General features: G+C 40.5%; 3 protein-coding genes across 11 annotated transcripts in view; 1 reads left to right on the forward strand and 2 right to left on the reverse strand.

The window, feature by feature from the left end:
- Window positions 1-717: 717 nt before the first annotated feature.
- Window positions 718-4,587, forward strand: LOC146503939 (guanylate cyclase soluble subunit beta-2-like; the record flags this gene model as incomplete). Its single annotated transcript, XM_085184384.1, is given in 12 exon segments — window positions 718-844; window positions 937-1,097; window positions 1,179-1,278; window positions 1,383-1,582; window positions 1,676-1,808; window positions 1,810-1,949; window positions 2,086-2,302; window positions 2,373-2,693; window positions 2,787-3,241; window positions 3,473-3,627; window positions 3,755-3,936; window positions 4,232-4,587. Coding segments are annotated over 12 exon segments (2,547 nt in total), but the record flags the coding sequence as incomplete, so codon positions are not given.
- LOC146503940 (uncharacterized) lies at window positions 2,242-10,174 on the reverse strand. The gene is made up of 3 exons (XM_085183960.1): window positions 6,503-10,174; window positions 5,889-6,111; window positions 2,242-5,682 (listed from the first exon to the last, which is right to left on the reverse strand). The coding sequence occupies exons 1-3, from the start codon at window positions 6,831-6,833 to the stop codon at window positions 5,553-5,555; spliced, it is 684 nt and encodes a 227-aa protein (XP_085040086.1). The 5' UTR covers window positions 6,834-10,174; the 3' UTR covers window positions 2,242-5,552.
- Window positions 10,175-10,300: 126 nt separating this feature from the next.
- dock10 (dedicator of cytokinesis 10) overlaps window positions 10,301-26,636 on the reverse strand; it is a 64,778-nt gene continuing 48,442 nt past the window's right edge. For 3 of the 9 annotated variants that reach the window (XM_085183931.1, XM_085183928.1, XM_085183932.1), the window contains exons 26-56: window positions 25,975-26,088; window positions 25,818-25,889; window positions 25,541-25,687; window positions 25,123-25,206; window positions 24,909-25,005; window positions 24,716-24,748; window positions 24,309-24,487; window positions 23,289-23,405; window positions 23,039-23,147; window positions 22,818-22,939; window positions 22,354-22,468; window positions 22,075-22,141; window positions 21,653-21,700; window positions 19,297-19,407; window positions 18,625-18,734; window positions 18,436-18,548; window positions 17,180-17,317; window positions 16,907-17,089; window positions 16,692-16,802; window positions 16,382-16,597; window positions 16,226-16,283; window positions 15,478-15,579; window positions 14,770-14,876; window positions 14,526-14,648; window positions 14,305-14,424; window positions 12,840-12,986; window positions 12,529-12,739; window positions 12,215-12,405; window positions 12,033-12,133; window positions 11,738-11,876; window positions 10,301-11,297 (exon numbers count right to left, since the gene is read on the reverse strand). In XM_085183931.1, coding sequence (XP_085040057.1) covers window positions 11,250-11,297; window positions 11,738-11,876; window positions 12,033-12,133; window positions 12,215-12,405; window positions 12,529-12,739; window positions 12,840-12,986; window positions 14,305-14,424; window positions 14,526-14,648; window positions 14,770-14,876; window positions 15,478-15,579; window positions 16,226-16,283; window positions 16,382-16,597; window positions 16,692-16,802; window positions 16,907-17,089; window positions 17,180-17,317; window positions 18,436-18,548; window positions 18,625-18,734; window positions 19,297-19,407; window positions 21,653-21,700; window positions 22,075-22,141; window positions 22,354-22,468; window positions 22,818-22,939; window positions 23,039-23,147; window positions 23,289-23,405; window positions 24,309-24,487; window positions 24,716-24,748; window positions 24,909-25,005; window positions 25,123-25,206; window positions 25,541-25,687; window positions 25,818-25,889; window positions 25,975-26,088 — 3,633 coding nt within the window. In that variant the 3' untranslated portion in view covers window positions 10,301-11,249. Of the gene's footprint in view, window positions 11,298-11,737; window positions 11,877-12,032; window positions 12,134-12,214; window positions 12,406-12,528; window positions 12,740-12,839; window positions 12,987-14,304; window positions 14,425-14,525; window positions 14,649-14,769; window positions 15,339-15,477; window positions 15,580-16,225; window positions 16,284-16,381; window positions 16,598-16,691; window positions 16,803-16,906; window positions 17,090-17,179; window positions 17,318-18,435; window positions 18,549-18,624; window positions 18,735-19,296; window positions 19,408-21,652; window positions 21,701-22,074; window positions 22,142-22,353; window positions 22,469-22,817; window positions 22,940-23,038; window positions 23,148-23,288; window positions 23,406-24,308; window positions 24,488-24,715; window positions 24,749-24,908; window positions 25,006-25,122; window positions 25,207-25,540; window positions 25,688-25,817; window positions 25,890-25,974; window positions 26,089-26,636 lie in introns of those variants that run through there. The other 6 variants (XM_085183929.1, XM_085183930.1, XM_085183935.1 and 3 more) reach the window with 6 other exon arrangements.

Genomic DNA, 26,636 nt, shown 5'->3' on the forward strand with positions numbered 1-26,636 from the left:
AAATGGTCCAAATACAAAGAATTGTTTATCTGCACACATATACAAATATATGAATCAAAATTACTTAGATGTGACAATAAGAACACATGTTTTAACCCTCCTAAAATGGGTAAAAAAAAAAAAAAAAGAAATTTGGCTGCTACAATTGTAACTCATGCTCAGTTATGAGTTACAGTGGTTTTTGAGTCCCTGTTATTAAAGTGTTATTTATAAGAGGCTGTATGTCACCCAGACCCCAGGGGTGGTTGTTAGCACGAGGCTGGACTGGACAACTCCTTTGTGGAGATGAGACTGGGAAGTCTCTAAACAAGCTGGATTTTCTTGTTGGTTATTTTATGAGAGAAGAGACTGGGTGTGGTGAGAGAGCGGTGTGACGATAATCCTGAAGGGGAAAGCTGCTGGTGGACAAACTGAGCCAAACTGCACAGAGGCATGGTATGCTGCTTTTCATGGTATGCTGTCTTTTATTATCTTAGTTTCTCAGCTGGCCTGATTTGTTTGTTGTATTCCCGACAGTATGGATTTATTAATGCCTGTTTGAAATCGCTGGTAGTGGAAAAGTTTGGCGAGGAGGCGTGGGTCAAGCTCAGGTAAAAGATAAATTTCCCTTTGAGAGAGTTGAATTTTTTAAAATCTGTTTGCTTTATTAATTAATTTTTACAGCAGAAACACATTTCTGTTACATTCTTAAAACATATCAGGAAATAAACATATTGTCTTCCCAAAATCATCATCATCATCATACACAGGGATGAAGCTGGAGTCCAGGACACCTTCCTGACACATGAAGTCTACGAAGATGAAATCACTTTGCACTTAGTGGCAGAGGCCTGCAAGCTTTTAGGTGTCTTTCCATTCACGAGTTGTTTCAATATATGAAATTGAAAATTCCAGTCATACATGTTTTTAATTATTTATTTATTTATTTACTTTCAGGAGTAAAACCAGAGGTAGTCTTGAGGCAGTTCGGAGAGTATTTCTTTGAGTTTTGCAAACGCTCTGGCTACCATCACATGCTGCGGACTTTAGGAGGAAATCTGTCTGAATTCACGGAGAATTTGGATGCACTTCACAGCTACCTGTCGCTCTCCTATAAGGTACTTGCTTTCACATCTGTCTCCCCCCCTCCTCTTTTTTTATGGAGATATATTTTATTATTCCCTGCTTGATTCTTGCAGGAGATGAATGCACCTTCTTTTCGAGTGGAAAGGAACCCTGATGGAACCATGCTTCTCCATTATTATTCTGACCGCAGAGGACTTTGTCACATTGTTCCTGGTTTATTTGAAACATTTCCTTTAGAAATAACAATTTTGAGCTACATTATTCTCATTCTTAATATGGAGTATTTGGATCTATATACCAAGTGTTCTCTTTTGTAGGTATTATTGGTGCTGTTGCTAAGGATTTTTTCAACAGTGAGATAACAATGGAGATTGTTAACCAGCTAGAGGAACTGGAGAGAACTGGAAAGAAGGAGCACGTGGTTTTCCTAGTTAGCAGTAAAACCGATGCTTCATCAAAGGCCCAGATCCTTCATTCTTTGACTGATGAACCTAATGCCACCGTCGGGATCAAAAAGGTTAGATTTTAGAAGTGGTAAATTAAATAGAATTCCAATAAAATAAAATTGTTAACTCCTTTCTGTTTATGCAAACACTCCGATCATGAAAAGAAAACAAAGATCAGTTTCACCATGCCCAGGAGTCACTGGCAGACATCAAAGGAGTTGGTTCACATTGGAAAAGGTACAGTTAACATAAAGTGTGGAGCAATGGGCTGTGCCCAACGACTGCTATCAGACTGGAGATAACATATATTTACAACATTTATTTTGCTTTACAGGCAAATCATTGAAGAATTTTAAACCTGTGTATCCCATGAAGCTCAAAATTGACCTGCAGACTTTCTGCCATGCTTTCCCTTTCCATGTAGTCTTTGACGAGCAGGTAAAATTTACACAAATATATATATAGTTTAGATTAGCGATGAACAGTCTCTGCAGAAACCAACTCAAGAGTCATAAATAATTAGGTCATATAATATTAACGGTGAAAACCTAATGGTGGGTGGTGTGCGGTACAGCTGGTGGTGCATCAGGCTGGAGTGAATCTCCAAAGGACTGTCCCTGGGCTGCAGGTTATGAATATCCATTTAGATGAGTACTTCAGCATTGTGCATCCTGAGGTGACTTTCACGATCTCCAGCATCCGGAAGTTCATCAACAGCCACTTTGTCATGCAGACTCGCAGGGAAATGATGCCTGAGGCATGGAAAGACCGGCCTATGCTTCAGCTCAGAGGTAAAAAGAAAGAAACATTTTCTTTTTCTTATGTGTGTATTTTTTTCCATCTTCTGTTATTTGTCTTCAGGTCAGATGATCTGGATGCCTTCTCTGCGCTTCATGTTATATCAAGCCTCTCCTTTGCTGAGAAGCCTTCAGGAGCTGGAGGAAATGCACATGCACATTTCTGACATTGCACCCCATGATGTCACCCGGGACCTTATCCTACTCAATCACCAGCGACTGGCTGAAATGGAGCTATCCAGTCAGCTGGAAAGGAAGAAGGAAGAGCTCCGCATCCTGTCCCAGCACCTTGAGGAAGAGAAGAGAAAGACAGAGAACTTGCTGTATGCCATGCTGCCTAAGCATGTAGCCAACCAGCTGAAAGAGGGCAAAAAAGTAGAAGCAGGTTAATAGATAGTTAAAAGATATAAATACTGGATAATTTGTTTGGGCCTATCTGATGTGGCTGCATCTTAATTTGTGTGTATGTGTCCTACAGGAGAATTCAAAGAATGCACCATATTGTTCAGTGATGTAGTGACGTTTACCAATATCTGTGCCATGTGTGAACCCATTCAAATCGTTCATATGCTTAACTCCATGTACCTGCAATTTGACCGACTCACCACTGTGCACAATGTCTACAAGGTAAATATGAATGGTGTAACCTGTTTTTTTGCATGTACATTTCACTGGAAAATAAAAGAACCATTCATGCATTTCCATAAAGCTTTTGGTTACGGGTTGGTTTTTTTCCCATCATGTCATCTGTTTGAACCTGACAGAGTATTTTTCTGTTTTTACCAGGTTGAGACCATAGGGGATGCCTATATGGTGGTAGGTGGGGTTCCTATACCTGTCTCCAGCCATGCTGAGAGGGTGGCCAACTTTGCTCTGGGCATGATTATGGCTGCCAAGGCAGTTATTAACCCCATAACTGGAGGACCCATTCAGGTGCAAGGAAGTTTATAGAGCACTTCTTAAGTAAACGGTTGTGAAATGGAAGTGATTTTACTCAATTATTGCGCTACACCATTACGGTAGCTCTGCTGTAAGCAGCAGTGACAAAAACACACTTTCGAGTGGAAGGAGTCTTCTTTCACTCCCCCAAATGCACCTGTGCCAGAGTTTGAATCCAAATATACACATGTAACTCCATCTGTGTGATGTTTTGTATTTCTGTAGATCCGTGTGGGTCTCCACAGTGGTCCTGTATTGGCAGGTGTAGTTGGGGAAAAGATGCCACGCTACTGTCTTTTCGGAGACACTGTCAACACTGCCTCTCGTATGGAGAGTCACGGCCTCCCCAACAAGATCCATTTGAGCCCAACTGTATACCAGTGAGGAGACACATAATATTGCACAAGAAAACCTGCATCCATACACACTTTCATGTGCTATGAAACCTGTGTTATCATCAGAATGATTACTGCCTTTATTTCTAAGTCTTGCGTTCATATATTTCAGGGCTTTAAAGAACAAATGCTTTGTCATCCAGAAACGAGGAGAGATAGAGGTGAAGGGAAAGGGGAGTATGACCACTTACTTTCTTGAAAGGAACACCGGAGTGAGCGAGCAGCAGATTATGGGTCTCTGTGACCTGGAGGCCACAGATGGAGAGGAGAGCAGCCAGGGAAGCTACCAGCCAGGTCTGTATAGACCACATGTAGTGATTTGTTGTGTGTCTTTGAAATTATAACTGATGGTTGTTTGACATTTCTGTCTGTACATTTCCTCCATCTAAAGCATAAGTGCACACTGCAATAGATGCACAGCCTTAGTATCACATCCTCTACAGAGAAAATAACAAAATCAATATGATAAGAGGGGCACCTCAATTTCAACTGTATATAGAAACAGTCTTGGAGCAAATGTGACCACATAAATTCCTCTAGATTGAATAAAGTATTCTAATTCTGACTGTGTTTTTGTCCTCTTTTACAGGTTTTGAAACAAAGCACAAAGATGAGCCTTTCTTGATCCCAATGAATTACAAAGACAGTCCAAGTGAATCTCTGCCATCATCAAATCTGTCTGAGATTCAAATCCGCCCAATTCTCAAGCCCTCCGACTCAGAAAGCTATGGAAGCCTCGACACTGAAAACCAATCAGAGGATGGAGCTCCTGACCAGTTACAAGCTACTGCTAAATTTGGCCAAACAGAATACACAGAGAAAACCGTAGAGGAATTAGACAGTGATAGCCATGTGGACATGCAGGAGCAAAACTTGATGGGTGATTCTTTGGAAACTAATATCGAAAGAAAACATAGCCAAACCCAGTTCTGTGTAGTTCTCTGAGCTGCTAATACCATACATAATAGTTTACAGGCTGTAAATGGTTTATCAGCAAGAGTGGGTGTAATGATGAGCATGAACCCTTGCAGCTGACACCAACTACTGACAAAATAACTTTGCTGCAGAGATTATGTTCTGTACTTCATCAGTTAGAGTGATTTGCTGCAAAGTACAAGGTTTTCTGTAGATGTGTCATTTATTGGATGTTGCAGATCAAATGTTGAAGTTGCAGGTGAAGTTCAAGTAATGATTATATGCTTTGGTTGTAGCTCATGCGTCTTATATTAGAAGTTTTAATTGTGTCTGCCCTGCACAGTGACAGTGGCACAGTAAGCAAAATGTTTTCATGTTATTGAGAAATGATTATCTATCTATGGAATAATAAAACAGTCTCTTTTAAACATGACTTTCATACCATTTATATTTAATATAAATAATCCAAACACTGGATTCTTTTAAGAAGACTTTTATACATGAAAGCAGAGATTGTGATTTGGTTTTGAGAAAACAAAATACATGCTCAGGAACAGCAGGTCATCTTCAGGAGGTCCATTGACCATCTTCTTCAGTTTACATTGTGAAAAGAAACTAAGATGAATAAATAAATAAAACATCGCTCATGAGGTCTGAGTCAGTGACCACAGCTGTCCGTAAAAGGGTTGTCACCTGTAGGTGTGTGTGTCACTCTCAAGCAACACCCCGGGTCAGGTGAAGAGACCAGATATCTGATCCTCGCTCCGGAGGGCTCTGTGCTTCATCACTGTTGACCATGGTCACATGAAAACAACACCTGTAACCAGAGTCTTCTGTTTGTGTGGTCAGGTGTGATAAAAATCGGTCTGCTGGCTCACTCACTAAGAGCCCAGTATACGTTGGCCTAGATGAAGAGGCCAACCTGTCACATGTCGCAGGCCACAGAGGCTCAGTTCATGTCTGAATTTTGCCTCATTTAAAGTCTGGTTGTTTTCTCAAGAATCCGTCTCAGTTATGGAATCCAGGTCAGACGGTTTAGGATCCTCCTGGTGTTTGGTCAGAGCTGGTCGACTGGTGTAAATGTCATCCACAGGTAGAAGGAAGGTGACAGTTTTCACCTTGGACCTTAAGGTGCAAAGAAAACACAAGAATAATTTTGCTGCAGTTTCAGAAATTCTCTATAAAGACTAGCCTTTTGAGGCAAAGCAATGAACAAAGTACTTTGAATTTAGCCATTAATGGAAACAGCAGCTAAAGCCGCTGTGAGGTCAAGTTTAAGATGAATTTTTGTTTGAGGCTACAGTTGGGGCATTTATAGTATTTATCTCTACCTGTTTTTATGAACATATTCCTGCAGGGAGTGCCGGTTGGTAATTTTTCCCACGTCTTCCTTCGTTGAGTTACCAAAGACACCTTTCCCATGTTGGATTTCTTCTTGCAGTCTTTCCCAACTAGAGTTGCTTGGCCGGACCCTGTTAATCCTTCCGTCCCGTACAGTCACGCCAGACAGGTTGGAACTTGTAGAGTACCTCCGAACAGTCATCATAGTGTTTTCTGTGAAACAGCACAAACATGATGGATGGAAAGATTTTTATTTATTTTACAGGGGAGGGATACCTATAGACAGGAAACAGTAATGTCATGTTCTGAGGTGTCTCTAAATATTACGTTTTAAAGTTTATATTAAATTTACGAATATTATAAAAGGCTATAATTAACATGTTTTGATTTTTCCTTAGATACGTTGTTGCCATTTATTGTGAATAAGGAATCTCTTCAAATCTCCTTAAAAAAGGATGACCATTGAATTAGAACGAACCTATAATGAGCCCTAATTCTAGTTTTAAAGTAAATTTTTATATAATAAAGAACCCTAAGAGATAGCCTATCATACTATTTTATTAGTTTAAACTCAGTCTGATGCCCCACTCCACTTCCCTCTTACCCTTGTATTGTCCCTCCAGGACCGGCGCAGACGCATTTCGCCTCAGGTTCACATAAGGGTTATCATCCTTGTCAGCCTGCTTCTTAACTGCTGATGACACGGGACTAGCTTCTCCTGGCATGGCCGCAAGTGAACGCTGACCAAAGTCTCCCCGCAGCTCCCGGTTCTCCGCTTCCAGCTTCTTGATTTCGTCCCGCATCTCCATGATCACCTGCGCCAGGCTGCGGGTGCTCTCCATGGTGCTGTTGCTGCGGTGCCAGTACCACGGCTTCCCAAACACCGGCAGGGAGTCGCGCAATAGAAGCTCACCGTGCTCCTGCGGCTTTATCATTGCGGTCCCCAAAGCTTTTGTGGTTCTCCTGCTTAGAGGCTTTCCAGGTTCTCTGCGTCTGTCAATCTCGGTCCAGATCTTGTTATGGGGAAGATTACATCGCCTTTCACCACTTGTACAGCTGAAAGCGCTCCGGTGATCATCCAGCAGCACACAAAGAATGTTTTATTCATCACGCCCGGCGTCCGGTTTCAGGAAAACTAAGCAGGGGTCGGAAATGAATTGTGCACTGCACAAAAGCTAGAGCGGCACTTAAAATGAGTTTTTGACATCGTTTTTGTGCCTATAATATTTGTAGCAACTATATGTTTAAGGTGTAGGGATGATTTTGGGATCCCAGCTTTACTGTGTGGGGGTCATTTCTCTGTTGGGATTACAATGTCCTCCCCCTGAAATATTAATTAAATCTGTCAGCCAAGACAAATCTTGGAGTGAGACTGAATAGGGGCCTGTTCTGTTTTGGTTTTTTTTTGCAGTGTGTGTGTGTGCACGTGCCCTGATTTTGATGCATAAGATCATTTAGAGCAGAGCATTTAAAAAAAATAAGTGTAATGGATTATTTGCACAATGACAGTGTGAGTGTTTTTTCAATATGAGCAATTTCACTCAGAAGACAGATATTAATTCTGTCTATTTAATAGGCTATATGATCCTCTGTCTCATGAATATGCATGTTTGATGAAAGGGAGGAGGGGGGTTAAACCAGAAATTGCAGGCAGTTTTGAAGAAAAAGACAGCAGAAAAAAAGCAGGTGTTTGATAATAATAATAATAATAATAATAATAATAATAATAATAATAATAAGAGAAGGAACAAACATGAAATGCAACAGGATGCACTCCAAAGAAAATTTCAGCAAATTACACTCAGTGGGACTTCCATAGTCAGGATGAATGGTCCGGTGTGCCAGTAGAGCTCATGTGGCAACAGGTTGTGACCCCTTATAAATAGACCAGAAAGTCTGTGAGCGTGTACCCTAGTTGGCCCGACTCAAACAAAAACCGAGGTTACCCACATAATTTAAAATGGCATAATCCATAATATACAAGTGATGTAAGGAAGGGTGTTTAGCTAATTAACAAATTAAAATAGAGCCCCAGTTGGTTTTCTCATGTGTGACTTAGACTGAATGGTGGTGGCTCAGGGCAACCCGAGCCTCCCAGAGTCTAGGCCACTGGGATGGAGACAGGCACACATAAACTAGTCTGTGGAGGAGAGAAACCCAATAAGCTCCCCTTTCTGGTTCACAAAATAGGCTACAGAGAAGGCGGGAGGTGAGAGAGATGAGACTGAGGATGGGAGTACTGCCGATTGGCTGGCAGAAAAACAGTTTGTGTAGAGGACTTATTGTAGAGAGTCAGTGCAACTCAATCTGCTGCAACTCAGGTGTGGAACAGAGGGAGTGTGAAGAGAGAGACATAAATTTGTCAGCTGTCTTGTCAGACTGCAATAACAACAACAGACAAGTGTGAGAAAGAGATGGCGAGTGAGTGAGTGAGAGAGAAATAAAGGCCATATTTTGTCTTTTACCACCAACTGCATTTTCAGGGCCACTTAACCTCTTTTTATGTGCCGTGTACAAACCCCAGGCTTAGCATCAATTAGTAAAGAAGCACTCTGCTGCTGTATCTCTGCATGGTCAGTAATTATACCCAACAAGTGGAAAAAAACTGACATCAGATCCGTTGGAAAACTGGTCACTGTGGGAGCACACTAAATTTTAATGCCATGTCACTTTCAATGAAACCTCAACCACAATTTTATACACTCCAGTGTGCTAAAGTCAGTGCAACACACTCTACTGACAGATGCATTTGTGAGAGTATGTGTCTATGTTACTTAATTTCAACTGCCTATGTGGGTATAGCTTTTGAGTGTCCTTATGAATTAAATCAAGGAATTCTACCTGATGACAGTTGTCTGATGTCAGGCTGTGTTGAAGTATTATATACTGAATAATAGTTTTAAAAAAGGTCTGCAAAACCATCTCTAGGGTTTATAGAGAATTATTCAAAAAGACAAAACATCCTATGAGTGGCAGCTCTCTGCAATGAAAATGCTTTGTTGATGGCTAGACTGCTTTGAGCTGATAAAAAGGCAACAGTAAGGTATGCAAAAGAGCATCTCTAAACATGGCAATGTCAAACCTTGAAGGAGATGAGCTACAACAGCAGAAACTGGGTGCCGCTCCTGTCAGCTAAGAAAAGGAAACTGAAGCTACAATTCACTCACCAAAATTGGACAACAGAAGGTTGCTGCTGATGGTATAATGATGTGGGGATATTTTGTTTGCACACTTTGGGCCCTTTCAGTTCAATTTTATTTAGATAGTGTCAAATCACAAAAAACAGTTGACTCAAGGTGCTTTATATTGTAAGGTAAAGGCCCTAAAATAATACAAAGAAAACGGAGAAAACCCCAACAATCATATGAGCCCCTATGAGCAAGCGCTTTGGCAACAGTTGGAAGTAAAAACTCCCTTTTAACAGGAAGAAACCCTCAACACAGGGAAGGCCATCTGTCGTGACCGGTTAGAGTTAGGGGAGGAAAATAGGACAAAGACACACTGTTGGAACTAAAACCTTTTGTACCAAAGAGTATTTTTTATAGACCAGTCTACCTACCTACGAAGTATTGTGGTGTACCATGTCCATGCCTTTATGATCACAATGTAGCCATCAGTGTTAGGGTACTTGGGTCGTTGACCCAATGTTTTGTGTCTTTTGATTCATTATGTTCTCGGTGTATTTTATATTTCCTGGTTTTGTTTACTTATTCTATTGAGTTTATTCAATATTTCTAGTTTTGGTGATCTTAGTTAGTATTTGGTCCTGTTCATGTTTTGGTCTCGTCTGTGTCTTGTTTGTCTGTGTCTTAGCCCTGTGTTTCTTCCCCAGTCATGTCTCTGTGTGCATCTGCGTCTCATTGTGTGTTCCCTGTATTTCCTGTTTTACTTTGGTAGTCTTCTGTCGCTGTACTCATGTTCTGTTTTGCTTCTCCAATGTCTCGTCTGTTTGATTAGTGCAAGTTGTGTTTCCCAGGTTAGTAAAACTAGTAAAATGCTCTGATTTAGGGGAAAGATGTGGCTATAGTGAAATATATGAAGTCAACATTGAAGATGTAGGGAAACACAAAAAAACCCAAAACAATAGTCACACATAAGTGATAAAGAGAGCCATTGTTTATAACACCAGGGAGCAAAGTTAAAAAAAAAGAAGTTTTTTTCTTCTTTGTCTTTGCCTGAGTTTGCTAATTTAAAATGTCTAATTAATGAATTAGCCGGTCTCAGGCCAATGCAAGACAGAATATGAGTGGCTGCTATGCAGATTTGCAGCCAAGACACAGACTGGATGAGTAAACTTACAGATACAACATAGCAGAGGACCTGTAACCATAATGTAAGGTTCAATTATAAAAAACAACAAAGGACTCACAACAACAAATTAAGCTACGTAAACATAGTCATGATCTTTGGACATTAACAAAATTTTATTTAAATGTTATACATAAAACTTTAGTTTTGTTTGTTTGTTTGTTTGTTTTTATTCAGCTAAACAAATTTATATATTGTATATTTTATAAAAAGCAACATTTCAAACATTTTTAAATATTAATATTTCTTATTTACAATTTAAAACAGTACAGGAAATAATAACAGTAACAATGAATTTTCAATTATAAAAATGTTACAAAACATATTTTTTTGTCTGTTTCCATTTGAAAATTGGCAAGCTGATATTTCCAGATCATTAGCTAGGATACAAAGTAGCAATGTGGAGCTGCTCTACATTCAAACAAGAACTGGAGGTGCGTTCAACTCCTCACATTCTTGGCTAATTAAAACCTGTAATCTAATCATTTGCCATTTTCACATTAGTTGTCTTGCGAGACTTCTTTTAATAGTTTGAAATTCAGTAATATTCCACAGAAAAATGTAAAAATAACTGTAATCAAAATGCACCAGAGAGCTTTATATTTCATACAGCTGAACGCACCTCGAGCTCAGTAAGGTCACTGTTCTCTAAAGGGTCAGGGATGTGGAGAGAAGGCGCATGTTGTGTGTTTGTGTGCATTTGAATTTGTTTGCAGGTTTGTCTGCCAATATGTAAGCAAATGTAATCACTTGAGGGGACAGGGAAATCTATACGACACACGAACCAAGTCTTTTAAATCAAAACGTACAGTAGCTAACAGTCCAGCAGTCTGCTCTCTACTGTAAACAAAGTTCAACAACAGGACTACAGACTACCACAACCACAGTCTACACACTTCTTCCCTTAATGTCCTCTACACTCTTCATCAGTCACAGTTCCACTAGCCAACTGCTTCAGGGGGAAAAAAAGGTCGGAAACAATCAAATGAGTCACTCTGAGGCTCAAACTGGGACAAAATGTTTATGGCGAGTCTACTGGCCGTTCAGTAGGTGCTGTGCCTTTCTGTTCCTGGTTGTCTTGTGTGGGGAATCTGCACAAGAATAAGAATAAAAAGCTGCAATTGGAATAAGAAAAATGCAAACGCGAGCAAATATCAAGTCTGGCACTTTGGTTCCTGAGTTGGGAGCTGGGATTTCAGGTAACAATAAAGTGGGTTAAGCAAGCATAAAGGCGAAAAAGATGTCTTTCTGTAAAGAAATCTGATGACATGACAGCAGTTTTACAGAGAGTGAACAGGGAGTGGTTAGGCAGAGAAGATGAATGGAAGGCAAGGAAGCTTTTAAAAGCAGCAGTGTGAGAAAAGGTTGCAACAGAAGAGGATGTCCATGAAAATAATAACTGCCTCCTGAAATAATGCATGAAGAAAAAAAGAGGGTGCTCAGTATGCCATGCAACTGAACTGCCAACAAATAAATTAAAGAATGTATGGCAGTATAGTCTGGACACTCATTAGTCTTTGCATTGTGAGACCTGTTCATTCATGATCCCAGAAAGCTCAGTCAGCATGTCCCGGTAGTGAGCTCTCATCTCCTCCTGGTACTCCAGCTGGTCCTCCTTGATCAGACGCTCATTTACATCCAAAGCCTGACCGCAGGCTTCTGCAAACCGCCTGCAGGGGGCGGATTAAGTTTGACTTATGTTAATGTGCTGATCATTGATATGTGTTTAACTTTTTTTTTTGAGTGAAACTTAAATAGTATTACATTTTGCGGTTCCTGACAGTGGACTAAATCATTGTTAGCTAGCTCAACACTTAAAATCATACCTGAAAATCTCCTTCAGAAGTTTGACCTGGTTGTCTGGATACTTCTTAGCATTCTTCTCCTCCAAAAATGCCCTGGCATAAGCCATGGGCCCTGCGTTCACCTGGATGGAGATGATCAAGTGAGACAACACCAGAGTAACCTATGTAAAATGTGTGTATCTATAGTTTGGGAGAATCCCCACCTTGACGCTGACACTGCCTTGCAGTTTTAGCTGCAGCCGGATCATGTCCACCTCCTCCATGTTGCAGAGCTGGTTGAGCTCAGAGACTTTACGTGACATCTCGTCAATGGCAACTTCAATTGGATTCATTTCTGTGCTTTGCTGCTCCACCACCTGGATGCGCTTTTTAAGGTAAGGGAAGCTGGAACTTGCTAAAGAACAGAAAAACACACACAGTCTGTCAGATACAGTAACAGAAAGAGGACAAATGTATGTTCTGGTGACTCAAAAAAATATGTATATATCAGAGATATAAACAAAGAAGAGATACTCACCAGTCAGTATGGTGCGCCGTTTGCACTGCTCCTCCACATCCCCATGTTTCTTTCCTGACAGCGTAAACGGTGTCTCAAATACAAACCGGTTGATGTTGTGATGCCTCTCGAAGTCGGTCCTTTTGTCACATTGTTCTTTCTCGTCAAAGTAGGGCACTACATATGTGACCTGAATGTAAGCAAACTTGGGGTCCAGGTCTTTAGGATTTACCTGTTAGCAAAGAATTTCACAATATTATCACATAAGCAACACACTGCAGCGCCAACAGAAGTTAATTCATTCATTTTAGTGGCCAAATTCTGTAAGATACCTTATTAGAGTCCTGGATCATCTTGACATTTTCAGCTCCAAACTTGTCTGAGTAGAGTTTGAGTAATCTCTGGGAGATTTCCGACAGCCCTGTCAGCTTTGGCTCTTTGTAAATGAACTCTTTGCTCTCTTCCTCTTCAAAGAAACCCTACCAGAACACAAACACACATATGCACACACTAATCAGCAAAGCTTGTTACATGTTGGTGGGCTTGGTGTGTATGTAGTCTTTTATTTTTGATTCATAGGATGTGTTGCTTTTGCTTTCACAGCACATTAGATGTTGCTCTCTTGGGGTTTCTTGAGTCACTTGTGCTTTCAGATACAAAAACTTTGTCACTTTGTTAGAACATCTCAACACTACCAGGGTACCAGTGTTAAGTTCTGGATGAGGGAGTGCGGAGGCGGCACTGGAGTCAAATGCCAAGGGTGAATGAGTTTCAGTAAATCCTATCTTCTGGTTCACTGTTGCTCTGTGATATCAGCTCGTCTTAATGTTTAAGAAGGAAACAGTTTCATTGTTGGGCTTAATGGGAAGTGAAATGGGCCACAGCAAGCCTTAGACAAACCCTTCAAAGGGTAAGAGCAGCAGATGTTAATAGTGGTAAAAGGAGAAGAAAGGTAAAAGTGGTTAGCATTGAGGAAAATGGAAAATCAAGGACATACAAAACTTACCATATTCTTGATACAGAATACAACAAAACAGAAGAAAAAAAAGCAGACAGAGAAATTAAAGACACTGATTCAGTCAAAACAAATCTAGTGTCCTGCTTTCCATTTCCATGCCTCACTGACCAGGTACTACATTCTTCTTTATCTGAAAGTCTCACTATTTTACACCTATCCTGTGTAAAGCAGCCAGGTTTTTAAAAAACGAGCCCAAACCACACAATGCACCTTTGGAGATAAAGCCAGTGCTTCAAAGATGAACCCAGGGCCAAGTAGAATTCAATATTAAGCTTTCTACAAGGTTTAGTTATCCAAATTACAAAAAAGACTAGCTATCCTGACAGTTTCACTTTTATTTACCAAACCTTTGAGATTTCTGGCACTGACACGTGGTGGTATGCGAACAAAGAAATGATCACAAGCTTACTGATGGCAAGAAGCTTTGCAATTAAACAACGATTTATCATTAGAATAATTGTAAATTAAAGTATTAACTAAATAACTTCCATTTCAATAGTCAACAAGACATAAAAGCTGCATATAGATAGCTGGATATATATGCTTCTATCACTGTCTTTGCAGTTGCAGAATTTTTTTTCCATAGATTTCAGTTAAGGAAATCTATATCTCTATTATAACGTGTGTAGAACTGATGAAGTTCTACACACATAGTTAAGTTTATGTGCAAAAACACACCACCTAGTGGTGTTTCCGATGTATTCGTTAAACGTGTAGTTACAGTGACTGTTCGTTGTCCTTTGTATCTTAAAAGTCTGTGAAGGTAAGCTCAAGCAGACACTCACCTGTCCGTAGAAAGCTACACGGTAGTAGCGCCCAAACAGACGCTTTTCTGAGTTCACCACCTCCGTCACCTTCAGGTAGGAGCGATGGATGTCATAGTACAGCTCTGATAGCCTCTGTAGGCACAAGCAAAGAAACAAACACACAAATAATTTCATACGCAGCTCACACTGCACATTTTTTCACACACTTACACAGAAAGGGTAAAAGCCGTTACCTTGAAATCTCTTCTTTTTTCAAAGACAGCAATTACAGGTTTGTTGATGTCAGCAATGAGCTCGTATCTCTCCGATTTCCACAAATAGTCCACACACAGCTCCAGCTGCTCCACCAGGGTGTCCTACATAGTGCAATGAGAGCACAAAGAATATAAGAGAAAAATCTGACCGGCAACAGTGATTCTGATGATTAAATCCAACAGAGTTAATGGTTTTGTTCAGGACAAAAAGGCTAACACGGACCTCAGTATATGGCGTGTCTTGTGTACCAGTGTCTTCCTTCATGGCTCCCTCCTCTTTAACATTAGGGCTGATGCACATAAATGCTGCCCAGCCCATGGAGAAGGATGCTGGTGTGTCAAACAAGTGAAAGTGATATCAGGGCACGATTACTAAAAAGACACACACTTGCATACTTCCTACAGACATCACACGTTATCGTTGGTGCTATGTTTGGCATGTAAACGCACGTATAGATGCTTAAAATACATCTGCTATCACAGTCTTGCAAGAAAATACGAGACTTACAGTCAAGCATTCAGTTTTTGCAAAAACAGCAAATGTGAGTGTGCTTCACATCAAACCCCTGTGACACTGAGCATCATATCCTGTGAGACTTGTGTGGACAGACACAGTGACAGTAAAACGTAACCTGGCACAAGATCATGCCATCAAGGCAAGAACAGTGGTCCTCAGAACAATTTACTGCAAAATGCAATACACCGTGTAGAAAAGTGATTCAAATTTAAACCACCACCGGACAACCTGATGTCCCTTTGATCCAAATCATGTCCACCACTCAATATCCAGAGCTTGCAAAAAAATTCAAAAGGTACAAACAAATATAAGTGCACACTCACTACCAACCACATTCAGGTCTTTCTGTTTCTACATTCATGTTTCTACCCAACCCCAACACCACCCAGCTGACCCCCAGGCGCACACACTCACTGTCTGGATCTCGGGAGGTAGTTAGTAAGGAGCTACATTTATAGACAGGGCTTTCTTCAGGGGACACACTGGACATCCTGGCCTTGTCAGCGCTCCAGTAGCCTGTTTGGTAGGAGGGGAGGAGGAGCAGGTTTACAAAGTTTATGTCCACTTGCTTTTGCCACTTTATGCTCAAGGACAAGGCTCACAAAGCAGCTGAACTGCTGGCACTCTATGCTAGGAACTAGCCCACAAGCTCAGTGAGTAAAGCCATGCGCAAAAGACGTCAGAAACACCGAGTGGCAGATACAAGCTGTTTACACGAGGAAGCATGCACACACAGAAAAATGTGAAGCACAGGAAAATGTGTGGACATCAATCTAAGAGGAGGATGGAATTTAAATATAAAAGAAAGGTCTATCTATACAGGACAGGAACAGGAATCAAACATCATTTCCCATGAGTTCTCAGTCAGTCACACTCAGATGAAAACTGTCCTCACTTTCAGGCATACACATCAAGAACAGTGAATGTATGAAGGACTGATGCCTCAAAGGTTTGATGACTATGATAGCAAAGAGAAAAAAGTATTCCATTGTGAGAAGCTGCTGTATGTGATTGGATGAACTCAAGTTAGCATGTCTGCAGAGATGCACAAATATACAGAAATCTCACTGCACTGCATATGAACAGATATTTGTGCAGATACACACAAACCATGCTGCAAAAAGCTCGCAAGGGCAAAAGTGGCAGCAAAGTGTGGACTAACCTCTCCTCTTCAACGATTCAGCAATCAGGGCTGAGATGTGGATGTAGCACATAGCAGCCTGAGGGAAAGACAGAAATTAGATGTTTTTGTTACTTTTATGTGACATTATTGATGTTTCTGAAGTCTGAGAACCTGACAAAATGCAACATTTCTAACCTCTGAGAGATCCCCGTTGCGGACGTGAATCTTGGCCATGCTCTCGAGCCAAGTGCGTCGAAGCTCAGGGGTGCTCGCGTAGGAATTGGCCAGACTGTACTGCAGATCCACCAGCATTTCAGGATCCTTCTCATGCTCCTTCATTTGTGCTGTAGCCATCAGAACTGTCCTGATCCGTTTGGTCAGGTCCTTCACCTCAGCAGGGAACGGTGTGTTCTGTAGAAAACAAAAGTAAAATTAAATATAAAGTACACGATTGATGATAATTATTGATAGAAAAGGTGTTTTAAAAGCTTAAGGAATTCTGTACTTTCAGTGGTGCATCTCCATTAGCAAAGTTGTTTATGATGGCCAGAGACTGTTGAAACCTCGAGCCTCCGATTCCAGCATCTGCTATCAGCTGGCTCACTGCCTTGATAACCTGTAGCGGAGACAGGATTAAGTGGCCAGTATAGCCATGAAACGGTGATGCGCAAAGTACACAAAACTCAAATGAAGTCATTTTACTTCTTTATATTAACTGACCTGCAGATGTGAGCGAACTATCGACTTTCCCTTGGTAAACTCAAAGTTTTTTCTCATGAAAAAATACAGCAGGGCAGCTGCCTCCGTCTGGGTGGAGCTGGATCGATGGTTACAGCACTTGAGGATCTCGTAGCAAAGACAGCCACACAGGTCTGCCTTACCCTGGAAGAATGCACTGGGAAACTACAGAAAAAGAGAAAGACGAAACTAACCATAAGATAATGACTCGAGTCTTCAATAATATGTTGTACGATTAAAGAAAGGTTTACGGACCTTTTGTACAAAAAGCCTGAGTGCAGCAAAGACATGCCGTAGAGTAGCAGTTGATTGGTTGATCTGAAAGAAGAGCAAGTAGGTGTCCAGCACCTTCTTCATCAGTGTGTTCTGTCCATCATCCTGCAACAGCTGCTTCTGGATGAATGTGAGAAAACGAAAGAAAAACATGTTTCACCAGACTTAACTTCAATGCAGTCTTTAAAAAAAACACTAGGTGGCAGTGTGCATGAAATGAATGTAAATGTGTTAAGACTTGAGCCACCTCACATTTATTCATATTTGGGAAAGTGGGAAATGGGTGTAACAGTTTACTGTAACATCTGCAGACATGTGTAAGTACAGTATTAAAGGCAACAAATTCTGCTTGAAAGTCAATATTTGGTATGCCCACTTTTATTGAGTGAAACATTAATGATGGAAGCAGACAAATCCCCATCAGGTTTGCATCAAGAAGGACTTCTATTGTAAAAAAAAAAAAAAAATCAAGAAAACTGCCAAATTAAATATACAGAGCTAAAGGGAGCAGCCAAAAGTAGTTTCATTGTCTAGCCTATCGTTTAATTTTTTATAAAAGCAGTAATAGTAATAGTCCTTCAGGTGTCTACAAAGCTTTTCTTTGGATGTTGACTGTCTTTTGTTCCATTTCTGTTAAAATGATCCCACAATGCTTCAGTAATATTGAGGTCCACGTTATGGTGAGGCCAATCCATGACTGGCCGTGCTGCACTGTGTGTTTTTCTATCCAGTTATGTTTTTACTGCATTGGCAGTGTGTTTGGGATCGTTGTCCATGCCAGTCATATGCATTTTAGATGGTGTTGTATGTTGTATTAAAATCTGATGATACTGTATTCATAATTAGTGGTTTTGAGGATCATGGCAAAATTTATCCAACTGAAATGCAGTTCTAATCCACAACAGAGCCTCAACATTTTTTATTTTTATTTTTACACGTGGCTGTAGACACTCACTGTTCCTCTTTACCATGCCTCCTGACTACCTCTGTACATATCAATGAAGATGAACCAAACATTTCACTCAATAAGACCTGTTGCCACTGGTTTTCAGGACGGTTTTTGTGCATTTTGGTATACCTCAGTTATTTTCCCCATTTCCTTCCTTTAGAGTGTCTTCTTGACAGCCACATTTCCACATAAGTGGCTTAAAAAAATTAATTTCTCTAAAGAAGTACAATGTAATACTTTGTGGTATTAACTTTACTTTTGGGTTGTATAATATGAAATGGTCACAGACCTTCTGATGCTGAACAAACAGCTCTAGTACATCCAGCACAGTGAGGGCGACCTCTGTGGACATGTTCGCCTCAATATCTGTAGGACTCAACGTGTCCCCATCCTGAATGCCGTCTAAAAATAGAAGCACGTATGAATAACAAATACATCAAAGTAACCTCACTGTGACCTCAGTCAGAGTATTTGTTACCTGGCTCCATCAGCTGCAGCAGCTTGGGGTTGGTGAGGGCATTCTTGCCCCTGATGATGGGCATGGTTTGGGAGCGAGCATGCCGGTGGCCATCACCCCCAGATGCCATCCTGGAGGGTCAACAGCATGAATCAGAAGCTCATATAAATCACAGTGTGTGCGTGTTTTCTTCATGACTTCTTTAAATTGCCCTTCAGTAAATGTAGTACTAAACCTTTGGATAAATGCAAAGGTACACTATCGCTAAAGATTCTGCACACTTAAGTAGGCGGGTAGATATAAATGACATCCATGTCTCAAGGACTTGCTGCTATCGGGAAGCTATCAACACATGAGTGTACAGACACAAAGACTGGCAAATCACACAGAACACTGCAGGTATGGGAAGAGGCATGCTGAGAACACAAGTTACAGTCTGTAATGTGGAAACACGGTGGTCACATAAATGATGAAATTACACACGACACAAATGCATTATCCTTTTTTTTTTTTCAAGTATTCACATTATTCTTGCATGTTTAACGTGTATTAAAGAGTCTGGAGTTTTATGACATCATAAAGCACTTTTGGGCCACCAGACATCATTAGCATTCAGAACACTTTCAGTAAACAAAGACTTAGTTTGTCATCATGGCTGAGGTGTTGTCTGTTTTCCTTGTGGAGGGTGATTACCATTGTGGGAAGATGCTTGAGGGTTGAGAGGACTGGGAGGGGTTGTTAGAGCCCTTCAGGGTGCCATTGGCGTGGGTTGACTGAGCCAGCTTTACTGCCGCTGCTAGCTTCCTGTTCACAAGCCAACCACATCAAAGCTAACATTAGTTAGTTTAATTAAGACCATCATTTTTAAAATTGTTATTAGTTAGATGTCCTAACTGTGGGTGGCATGCTAATAGCTGTTAGAGCATGTCTGTAATCAATAAAAAAACTGACCTTACTGTCTAAATGTGAAGCAGCTTGCAAAGCGCTACAATTTTTGCACCTTTGTGACCTTGTTACTTATTTATAGAAGCCGGGTCACATTTGATTTTAGTAAGGCTAAATGAAATGCAAAAAGCACACAAGATCTCCGATTTGACCTTGGTGTGATGAAAGCGGCTGGAGCCAAAAACAAGGATCAAACAGCTCGAGAGGAAGGTCAGCCAGATGGAAAGGTTAGAGTCAGTAGAGCTGATGCTTTTAGTTTGCCACTAGTATAATAATGTGAAAATGTTGCATTAACTCTTGGTAGAGTGTGAGTGGAAGCTGGGGCTTTGGGGTGATAGTAACATACAACTATGGACAGCTTAGGGACAAGATATTGGTGTGATGAAGCTGAATGTCAGTTATGCTGCGGCACAAATGAGCTCCGTAACAGTATCTCAAGAAAAACAGATGTTCAACTTATCAAATTATTGTGATCCTTAAAGCTTGATCAGAAACTGCTGCCAATCTGAGTAAAGCAAATGCTTCCTATGCCAGATAAAAGAAAGCGCGTAAGCCAATCAACACAAAAGCATCAGAGCCTATTAAAAACACTGAAGCCAAGCAGATGGTGGAGCTGAGCCAGTGCTGAGACTGAAGGCATGGAAGTAGAGGGTTACAAGGTCAACGTGCAACATCTGAGTCGTAAAATGTGGAAAAGATGTAAAAAGCAAACGAAACCAGCACACGGAACATTACATAAAATGGATCTGTGTCAACAAAGAAAGTGTTACTTGATGTGACAGGACATTGATAAATGTGCGGTCACAAGGACAAGCCATTATCAGAGGCACCATGCACAGAGCGGGAGGGTGAATGCATGCACTGTCATGGAAACTACAACAGCAAGGTCGAACATGGAGAAAACGTAACAGGGCAAATGTTACTTGGTTGTGTTATGCTGGTCGTGTGTCAGTAAGGGATAAGCTAGAATAATGTCTGGGACTAAACTACAACATTGCTGGATAAATGAAACAATTTCCTCAATCAGCTTCTAACTATGACCAGTGGCCCTAAAACATGTCTTGGAAATCTTTGGTTGAATTTATATAGGAGATTTCTCTGTTTTTTGCTTTTAACTGTTAACTTCTCATTGATCTAAAGTGGGTGGGGCTCAGCTAGTAAACATCAATGTCATGATATGACAGCTTATGTTGCCAGACTACTGTCAATAACACAGGATTAAACCACAGTCACACACTCCCGATGAAGCAGATTAGTAGTTTTTGACAGTTACGCTTGTTATTCAAGCATTTCCTGATGTTTTAATCACAAATATTCAAGATTAAATCTTTAAGTGTATTTCATCACTCCTGAACTTCAGTGGGGTGCCCAAACTGACTCAAAAGAGCCAACAGAGAAAGATGCCGAGACAGACACACTCTGAATCCCCCGTGGCCTGGTATTATGGATGAATGTTAAGTAGCTAGCAGCCCCAGACAGGCTCAACTACGTCTGAGAGCCCTAGCTAGGCTTCCAGTTATCTTCATTCAGTTAATGCCTCCACACACAGTAAAGCAGTGTGTTCTCCCAGCCTTTTGTTGGCTTACATCTCAGCATCCTATTGCTGAAAGGAAAAAAAAGAGGGCTAATTTAATTAGCTGGGAGGATCCAGAAGATGGAAGAGGCTCGCAGTGCCAATGGCTCAGCTCCAGTAAGAGCACGCACACACGATAACAACCCCCATCCTGTGTTTGCCAACCACTACACTATAATATCCAGCAGTGATTCTTTTTGAATAGTGAGATCCAGGAGTTTCACCTCCCCCCTTCTTCCTTTTCTTCCCTCCTTCACCTCCTCCCCTCTTGAAGCTGATCCCTGAGTGTGTGCACGCATACTGAACACATTTTAGTATTTCTGCCTGACTTAGTCTGATTTCACGTGCGTGCGTGTGCGAATGTGTCTGTGGGCCTGTATTTATGATCGTGTGAATGATTACATGAATTATGTATCAGTGTGTGGTGGCAACATGTACACTGAGTTAATAAGCAGTTTCCATATGTGCAGCATTACAATAAATGCATTTGAATGGCACCTGCTCCATCTCTTTGCTGGAGAAAGCACTCACCTGGCTATGTGGCGTTTACCAAGGAATCTAAAATGCTGAAGACAGAGCCTAAGGAAACACAATTCAAAAGTTTTCTTAGATAAGAAGACAGATCAGATGGAGTGCATGTGATCACACTGAGGTGAACCAGAATAGTCTAGATGCTGAGACAAACAGGAAACAAGGAAAGTTAATGCGCTGCACTCGTTGGTAGACAGGAGCTCTTGCTGGAATTATAGTCTGTTTTTCTTCTCTCTACCTCTCTCTTATAGTGTCAGTATTTTCATACTGGCCACGTTCCCTTTTCTTCTCTTCTTGTTCACTTGCCCTCAACCCCGTCTGTCTCTCTACAGTTTTTTCTCTCTCTCTCTGTGAACAGTGAGTATCTCTAATCAGTGTAGCAATGCCTGCAGTCTTCAGCAAAAAAACAGAAGAGCTCTTACTCCAGAATGTTGAAGAAGTCCGAGATCTCCTGGTGAATGGCGCGGTGCCAGTAGGACACCAGCACATCTGGAAATAGACAATGAAAGACATAATATAAAAAATCTTTTCACAGACTGAAAAAAGTATGGCTATCTGAAGCTCACAGTATTAAAATCACTCAGCAACAGAACAAAAAGCAACTTTTGTGTCAATTTTTGTATACATTCACTGCTAAGTATAGCAGTAAATGTAATAAATTTCTTGTGGACTGCATGAATTCTTTAAGTGATGGATATTACCTTCAGATATGGTTTTCATGATCTGCAAAAAGCACATGAGGAGGCTGCGGGTCTCTGCCTGGTCCAGCTTGTCACATCGAGAACCGTAGCCTATCAGGGACTGGGGCCGGGCAAACTAAGGACCAACATCCAGGCAGAAATGCAGTCAGTGATAAACTGTTGCTAACATTACATCTAATTTGAACTGGAGTTAAAGTTGGATATAATGGGTGTGTTATTAGCTGGTCAGTATTTTTAAATTAAATTTTACTACTTTTAAAAATGCAGAAACAAGATTTTAAATGGGTGATTTTGGGTTGCTGGAGGTGCTGATTGCTGAAATATATTTTACGCATTATTTACAAAGTATAATGCTGGGGTCTTACAATGTACATACATTGAAGACTATCAATGAAACTTATAATAAATAAATGACTACATTTTTCTATACAGATGTTTGCTCTTTTTCATGTGAACTGTCTCACCTTCTCACATCCGTCCATTTTCTCGCTGTTCCTGTCACTGTTGCTTGGGTTGGAGTCCACGCTGATCAGAGAGCCTCGAGAGTCAGCCTGGTTACCCGTAGCAACTGCCAAGGAGGAGAAGGCTGGTGCGGGAAGAACAAGTGTAGGCATCAATGTCCTGACTTACAACTTTATATTAGATAGATTCACTGGAAATAGACACACACATATAACAGTGCTACCTGTAATGGAATTGAGTACTTCTTTGGAAAATGAGGCATCTACAGAGTTGGCATGGCGAGTAACCCCTCCAGCCGCCACTGCTCCCACACTGAGGTCATCTCGAGAGCCCTGTTGCAGGTGCAAAAAAGACAGCACAAAGAGAAAATAGATTTACCTTAAAACATAACACATATATACATGATTCTGAACATTTAGGAGCCAATCAGTACAGCGTTTTTTAATAATTTCATCATTTATCTTGACTCTTACTTGGTCACTAGCAGTAAAGTAGATGGGGAAAAGGTCCCTGAGGAAGAATCTTGGCATGTTGTCCAGGATGAGGCCATAAAGCGGCAGGTAGAGAGATGCAATTCTTGCCTGCTTTTCCTGGAAAAGAAAGTATCAGTCAGAATTGGTCTCATTAAAACAGTAACTTTCTTTATATAAATCATCTCCTTATTTGACTCAGAAACCTTTTTTAAGCTTTACATCACATTTTTAAATTTCCAATAAACGTTGGGCCAAATACATGCAATTTAAACTTAAGGTTATGTGTATAACCCTGGCTCTGAGTAGGATGAGGTGAAAAATAAAGGGTGGAGTGGGTGGAAAGGGTGGAACATTTCACAACAAATGACATGACTGAGTAGCTCTTTTTTATACCCATTAATCAGTATAAAAAGAAGCATCCAGAAAGGCAGAGTCTAACAGAATTATTACGTTTAATTGCAATTTTAAACTTTAAAAATTACAGATGAAATTATTTCCTAATCATTATATTTATTTTTATTCACTTTGCTTTATTTCGACATTGTTTTTCCCAAATCAAATGTGTTTGTTTTCCTATTCCTATAAAAGCACTCATGCTGCACTCATGAATTATAATAAAGCAGCCATGGAAATTCACTGACCTCAGCAAAATTTTAAATAAAATTTCACCTGCATTGTGTTGCATGAGTGGTTTTTATTAATGTAGCCATTTTATTTCTTGATTGCACACATTTGGTTTTCATTCAGGCTTCGGCCTGACTACAGCCCACTGCTCTTGTGTTGTGGTTGGCAGTATTTGGCAACATTTAACTGAGGGCAGATTGCTAACTTTGATCTGATCTAGACCCTTCCCAGCATCCATTAAGACATCTTCATGGCTGCTTGCAGCTGCTTTGAAGAATCGCATGTCAGTGTGTATGTGTTTGCATGAGTCACTGTGGAAGAATTTCTACTGTGTGCTCATGACTCATTTTTCATGGCTTCAATTTCTTTTCCCATGTTAACATCTGTTCTGTCTACCTTGGTGGCATAGCGTGCATCCAGAGAGTGTTTGGCCATTAGGGTTTTCAGGGTGGCCAAGGCTAGGTGTCTCAAGTCTTGCTCGTCCTGGAGAGCCAGCCCCAGTTCCCTCAGCAACAAGCCAGTCAGGAAGTGTTTCCTGCAGAACTCTCCAGTCAGGTTGTACTCAGGCACTGATGCTGAGGAGAGACGCCACAAAGAGAGCCACATTTTAAATGGAAATTAACTGAACTGCACAGGATTCAAACAAAGCTTACACACATATTTGCTGCAGTTCACTGATCAGCAAATATTGCGACATGCTGAATTTTTTTATGGATTTCATCATCATCATGATATTCATCCCACTTCAGGATACACAGTGTAGCACATACAATGTAACAAAAGGAATGAGTGAACATATTTACCATGAGTACTTTGTGGTTCTGGGAATGCATGGTCTGACATGGACACATAAAGTGAGGAAAAAAAATGACAGAAAGAGAAAGCGAGAAAGACTGAGTGTTAATAAACAAATGAGAGCTACTCGATGTGTGATCGTTACCACATTGAAAAGACACTCAGTGCCCTACAAGCATATAAACTGGGGTGCGACCTTACCTGTGATGCGAGCGGAAGGTAAGGGCAGGCTGAGAGGAATGTAGTGTTCATGGTTACACACTTCTCTCAGGAATTCAAATTTGAGTTCACACAAGACCTGTAAAACACACAAAAACAACATTAACATATTGTGTAGCTACACATAAAAGAAGGAACGTCTGTATGATTCATTTCTACTTTCCTGGTATCAGTTTCATTGAGATTTTTTTGTTACCTTGCTGTCGGTAGCAGTGATCATGTTAATGTAGTTGCTGATGAGTTTGAATGTAAAGCCTCTGTCCATCAGGGTAAAGCAGCGCTGCAAAGACACAAAGACTGGAGTCAAACTGGCGATCAGACTAAACATCACTTAATAAAACAGAAAGAGACACATCATTTAGCATAGATGGAGGAATCAATACATAACAAATTGTATCTGCAGACTGTTTACACAGTTTGTATTGATCCCACTAAGAGCAAAATGCTGTAAGCCTAATAGTGCAGTGATACAGTATAAGTTTTCTTCACATGGGCTCAAACGTGAAGGAATCCAAAGCACCAACAACCTGTTTGCTATTTTGGGTTTTTGTTGACAAGATTTCATTTAAGATTATACTTTGAATTAACAAGATAACTTCTAAAAATTCTCTCACCTTCACAAAAGCTGCCACGGCTAAGTTAGCACTGCGTGTTTCTTCTGGCATCTCTTTGTTCTTCCAGAAAATGTGTTCAGACACTGTCTCCACCAGGTTCTCCACACGGCTCTGGTAAGATGAGGGGAATCGCTGGGGCCTGGGAAGCTTTAGGAACAAAGCGCAAGACATGGTCATGCACCATGTACTGGGAAGATGGGAAGTGCAAAGAAAACTTACAGGTGTGGTCAGTAATTGACGAGATTAGAAGAGGTAGAAGTGGATTTTAATACTTTACCTTTAACTTGTCATAGTCAACCAAATGTTGGGCCATGGACTTGACGATAAGTTTAAAGAAGAACCAGGAGAACTGCAACCAGAAGAGGCTAAAGTAGGTCAATCCTGTTCATGTATTTAGTGAGTAATTAAGAGTGAGTAGGAGGATGGAAGCAAACCTTCAGCACATTCTTGACAGCTGCTTGCTCATTGCTCTTCAGGTCAAAAGTCATTCCCTTAGCCAGCTCTTCATGAACTGTCCTAAACCCATGGTCCTCTGACTTGAACACATACTACAGAGAGGGAAAGAGAGACAGAGAGAGTAGGACGAAATCAGTCATAAGTGCACATGTAGCAATTTATTTGTTTTAAATTTGTAAATGGATGGATGGTTTGAGGGCATTTTTTGATACCAACTGGGAAGCGAAAGTATTCAGTGAGTTGAGAAATAGAAAGAAATTCAATGTGACAGTGTCAACAATTATAACTTGATTGTAATTATTGTTTAATTATGAACTCTTTTTTTCAGAATAAATACAATACAGTACAGCAAACAAACAGCAAACAGCAAATAATTTCTTATTTTGAACAGTCTGGTGAACAGAACAACGTTTAATGGCATGCTGTAGATAACTATGCTACAGCTCTTTCTCTGTGTTTTGTTGTTTTGGATATAAAAAAGTTTTGATTAACTAAGCTCATTTTCAGGTATTCGGTTATTAGTAACTTGTGTTTGGGGTTTTTTGTATGAAAAAAATATATGATTTATTTAATAACAAAACACTGAAAGATTCCCTATGCAATTTCCTAAAGTCAGCAAAAAAAACAAAGAAATGTTTCT

The sequence above is a fragment of the Neolamprologus multifasciatus genome, chromosome 14, assembly GCF_963576455.1.
Source record: "Neolamprologus multifasciatus chromosome 14, fNeoMul1.2, whole genome shotgun sequence".
Taxonomy (NCBI): Eukaryota; Metazoa; Chordata; class Actinopteri; order Cichliformes; family Cichlidae; genus Neolamprologus; species Neolamprologus multifasciatus.